Here is a 4,917-nt window from a genome sequence, read left to right as displayed (position 1 = left end):
GACTCGAAATCTAACTATTACAAATGACCCCATTGCAATACATAAAGGCGGAGACCACGTGAATAAAGGAGATGGTGACTTGATTCCTTCCAACTAATCCACATTAGCCTATCCTAATTATCTCATTTCAAATACTAGTACTCTAGTAAACAATATTACCATCATTATCATCTTTATTAAATTAACTATTCTAGGCACAATGTTTACCCAAATATTCCATTTCTTTGCAAAACAAAACTAATAATCTCATTTTAAATACTAGTAGTAAACAATATTACCAGCATTATCATCTTTATTAATTTAACTATTCTAGGAACAATGCTCACCCAAATATTCCATTTCTTTCCAAAACAAAACTAAAATCAGAGAAATATAATTCACATTAGGATACTAGAATATCTGAATAGTCAGAGAAACCAAAAGAAAAAAAAAATCATAATAGCTGCGTGGGGTCCGCATAGGTGCTGCTAGAAGATGAGCCTGAAACGGTAAGTAGCTCGGCTAATGCACTCATGGCTCGCACCTACAATGCACCAAAACCATAATTCATTAAATTAATTTCACAAATAGCTCATGTACATATTTCTTTTGAGCATGGGAGTCCCACATAATGCGTGGATATATCCATCCATTCTTTATTAATTGACATCATTTGACTTGTCACGCCTTTTAAAAGATACAATAAAAAAGTAAGTAGAAAATTTTTTGGAATGTGAATCATGTTTTTATGCCTAGAGTATTAATTTTATGTGAGTTGAATTAGTTAAAATTAATTAATAAAAATAAGTATGTGAATTAATTAAAAAGAAAAATTAATGTTAATTAATGAAAAACGGAAGGAGAGAATATTTATTTCAAAGAAATCAAAAGAATAAAGGATTAAAGAGCAAAACAAGAGAATAAAATATTTTGCTAAAATAATAAGAAATCGACACCAATTAAATTAGTAACATTAATTATTTAATATAAACAACCCAACAACTTTTTTACGAAATTAAATTTAAAGACAGTATCACGTTCAAAACTTAGACCATCACACTGAAAATAGTATTGGTGCAGTTTATTTCTCCAGTACAGTGTTGCTGCAAAAATTTTGTGAAACAAAAACTGAAAAATGGCGTAAAATTTGAATTTGGTGTAAATGATTGGATTAAAAGTACTTTTTAATTTGACATATATTCAAAAATATATTTAAATTTAGTATAGATAATTGAAGATGCCGTTGATTCTACCGATCAGTCAACTCATATACACAACGACTCAACTAGTGTGAGATAGGTGCATGTATGTATGTATATACCTGCATTTGGAGCGCAGCAATGTAGTCTGTGGTCTCCTCCAAAACCACCGGCAACGGTTGCTTCCGGCAGCCGGGGACCAACCGGCTCAGCACCCGCGCCTTCCGCTGAAACGCGGGCAAGCACTTCGACCTCAGCCTCAACACACCAACCTTCGACCTCCTCCGCTGCCGATAATTCCCGGCTGTGGCGATCACCGCCATCACCTTGCGCTGCCGCCTCGCCACGCTGTTCTTCTTCATGAACTTCAGCTTCAGCCGGCTCGTCAGGATCGCGCGGCTCCACCGCGTCCGCCCCCGTGCAGTCGTGGCCAGGGCGCCGTCCGCGGCCTCGCGCACCGCCCGCGGCCCCGACGAGCCGAGCCGGACCTGCTGCAGCGCGTGGAGCAGCTTCGAGGAGTAGATTTGCTGCTGCGCCTCCGATTTCCATTCAATTTGGGGGTTTTCGGGTTGGATTTGGGGATTGTGGCTGATTTTCTTCTTTTTCTTCCTTCTCGTCGATGGATTTACTGCTGGATTCGATGATGATAAAATCGACGACATCATCCTTTTTTAATCAATTGAGTTTTGATTCCAGAATTCGAGCTGCAGATTCAATTGATATGATTACAATGAAGAAAATAAGAGAAATTAATCACAAATCACACCAACATTTCCTCAATATTTCAAAAAAAAAAACAAAACAGAATAAGTATGCAAATATTCTCCAATCAAACAAATAAAATTCATAGAATTGAACGACACCTTAAGAAATTGAGAAGATGATTTCTGTGATTGCGTTTTCGATGGAGATTTCAGTTGGTGTGTATGAATATATTGAATAGAAGAAATGAAAATTGAGTATTTTCAATGGAGTGGAGAAGAAATGGTGGGACGGTGAGTGGAGGAGCTTTGGGGAAAATGATTAAGCAAAATACGGTATTTATATCCTTTACAGAAATTGCAGCGCTTTTATTGTTTTTTACACATACTTTCTTTTTTAATTTTCATTAATTTCCTAAAGAGTGAAGTACATAAGCTATCCTACAATTGTTTGGTATTTTTAAAAAATATATCATAAAAAACACACTTTCGTGGTACTTCATAAGTAGATAATTTCTCTTAACTTTGTACTTAGAACTTCCGCATTTTTGTAAAATAACTAGTACTACTAAAATACCTATAAAACCATAAAACACATTTTAATACTTCTTTATATTTTAAATAAATTTTAAGTACCTAAAATATACAATCAGGTATCCGTAGACCGTGGACAAAATCAAGATTATACATTATTGCTAGTAATAAAATCGTGATTATCATGTATTTTTATTATACTACAATTTACCATAAACACGGAACTAATTCTATGAAATATGCAAATTTCTTCTCCAATTACATCGGTTTATATTTATTAATTTATTTTTCCAATAGAGTTATCAAGAAAAATAAAATTTAAATAACAAATTAAAGTAGTCGATCTGTTAAATATAAAATATTTTGGAGAATAGATAATCTTGCTTGTATGATTGCCATAATTATTGGCTTAGAAAACTATTTTTGTGTTCTTATCTATATATATGTCGAATCTAGTATTCATTATTTATTTGAATTAGTTATATGTAGATCAATATTGATTCGAAACCTAAATATTCAAATTGAGACACTTATTGAAAAAAATTAAAATCATTTCGTAAGAAAAATTAAGTCAAAGTTTGTGGTATTAGGGACCTGATCACATGAAAAATAATACATAAGATGTAAAATTTGTGATGTATGAAAATACTTTCAAAATTCGTATGAAATATCAGATTTGGGTCAAAGTTCATAATATTAAGTACCAATCATATCATAAACTTAGACAATTTTATTTCAAACTGAAATTAGAGTGAAACCAAAATTATGTCAAAACATAAGTATTCTTGACTTTCAATCCATGAAAGAAAGAGCTCAGGTAGTTGAAAGAAATTAAAATAAGACTTGACGCATTTTACATCCAAAGAAGTATGAACTATTGTATTTTTAAAACAAGTGCAAAAAATATATGCTTCTATTAACATTTCTTGTTCATAACTATTTAATTGATATAACTAGCTGTATAGATAAATGATTGGTTGAATAGCTTTGGGGATTTGTTGATGCATTATTTAGACTACTTTTTTTAGTATTTAGTTTATTAATGTCAAAATTGTGATTAGTCCTTTAATGGCTTTTTTAAAAGCTAGACAGGCTGTTTAATAGCTTTTAACATCTAAGAACATGCAAAGAAACACTTTTGCTTCTTCATTTGCATAAATAAATATTTGGTTGGTAACGACGTGTGTCTGCGGCCTTCAAATTGAATTGGGAAATCATTTTCATGCTACCTTTGTCCTTGATAATTTGATACAGTTTACTATTTTGATTCGTCCCTGATACACTTCACTTTTACCATTTTTGGTAGTGGACTCCATATTCCACTAACTCATTCCTACTTTCATTTTATTATAAAACTAATACTTTAAAAGTATGACTCACATCCCATCAACTTTTACAACTCACTTTCCATTACATTTTTAAAACCCGTGTCGGATCAAAGTGTAGCAAATTTTGGACGACGGAGGTAGTATTATTTATCTACTAATCTTGAACACATATATCGAAGACTTTAAAGGTTTCTTTATTGCAACCATGTGTTTTCATATCCAATAATACCCTTAAATTTATATTAGTCTCGTTAGTTATTTATTTTATTAATATATAGACAAAACAAAAACTAACAACTAGTGGATTTTCTCAAGAATTTCATCATTTAACACATCGTTAGATTTTTTTTAAAGAATTCGGATTTTTCTAAGACTAATTAAAATAAACTTAGTAAAGTTAAATAGCAGAGGTTGAGCTATTGGTGTGGCTGTTTATTAAGGGTTGTCTTACGTGTCGGGGTGTTATTGGTAAATGGTAGCACAAAAAATGCCATTTTTAGATGTTCAAATAAATAGTCTAATTTCTAAAAATAAAATATTTCTCTCATACTTTACCTACTTTTTCTTATTTCTTTCATGTTTTATTTATTTTTTTTTCATATCTCTATTACCAATTTCTCAGTAAACTAGTGATGTTCACGAATGAGGCTATTTTTTGTAGATGACTGGAGTATTACTTTGCTTAGCATGGTATTTTTATGGTTAAAGGTAGGTTCGAGTGATAGCTTACAACGTGTTTTTAGCTGATGTATGTCGTTTGTATGTTGACGACTCTTCGGTTCGTCATATTTTTAGCCGGTATATTTCTTTTGTATAAAAAAAAAATCAAACTTTGAACCCTGAGAAAAACAACGTCTGTTTTTGTTAATTCTTGTGTGATAATCAATAGGAAGCCAAATCAATTATTAGCCATAAAAGGGAATTAATTTAAAAGGTCACAACATTCCATGCATGCATGTGTTGCTGTATCGCACCTCAAGACTAATTTATAGTAGTATGATAGTATAGATAAGGGATAGGCTTTGGCTTTTTGTGCTGTGTTCGGATAATATTAATTTGCCATCACACCAATAATATTTCATTCAATTATTATGTCAACATGCCATTCCTATACATTATCATCGATAATAAATCATATTTTTAGTGCAATCACAGGCCAGAGGTGAATGCCCCCTA

At 32.1% G+C, this 4,917-nt stretch overlaps 1 protein-coding gene across 2 annotated transcripts; it reads right to left on the bottom strand.

The window, feature by feature from the left end:
- Positions 1–322: 322 nt before the first annotated feature.
- On the bottom strand, positions 323–2,196 carry LOC125219751 (sequence-specific DNA binding transcription factor). Of its 2 annotated transcripts, XM_048121800.2 has the most exons (3): positions 2,042–2,196; positions 1,301–1,882; positions 323–523 (listed from the first exon to the last, which is right to left on the bottom strand). In XM_048121800.2, the coding sequence occupies exons 2-3, from the start codon at positions 1,841–1,843 to the stop codon at positions 434–436; spliced, it is 633 nt and encodes a 210-aa protein (XP_047977757.1). In that variant the 5' UTR covers positions 1,844–1,882; positions 2,042–2,196; the 3' UTR covers positions 323–433. The 2 variants fall into 2 exon arrangements, with proteins under 2 accessions (XP_047977757.1, XP_047977756.1); XM_048121799.2 differs by lacking the exon at positions 2,042–2,196 and having other exon boundaries at positions 1,301–2,032.
- Positions 2,197–4,917: the final 2,721 nt, after the last annotated feature.

The sequence above is a fragment of the Salvia hispanica genome, chromosome 1, assembly GCF_029641045.1.
Source record: "Salvia hispanica isolate PSC_SH4W2 chromosome 1, Shi_PSC_v1, whole genome shotgun sequence".
NCBI classification, from domain to species: Eukaryota; Viridiplantae; Streptophyta; class Magnoliopsida; order Lamiales; family Lamiaceae; genus Salvia; species Salvia hispanica.
This window is presented reverse-complemented; position numbering and strand designations above follow the sequence as displayed.

Bases quoted from the DNA above. Each gene is read 5' to 3' on its own strand.
- LOC125219751 (XM_048121800.2), bottom strand. From the start codon at position 1,843: ATGATGTCGTCGATTTTATCATCATCGAATCCAGCAGTAAATCCATCG. The intron at 524-1,300 runs GTATATACATAC...GGTGCATTGTAG, and splicing joins TTGCTGCGCTCCAAATGCAG to GTGCGAGCCATGAGTGCATT.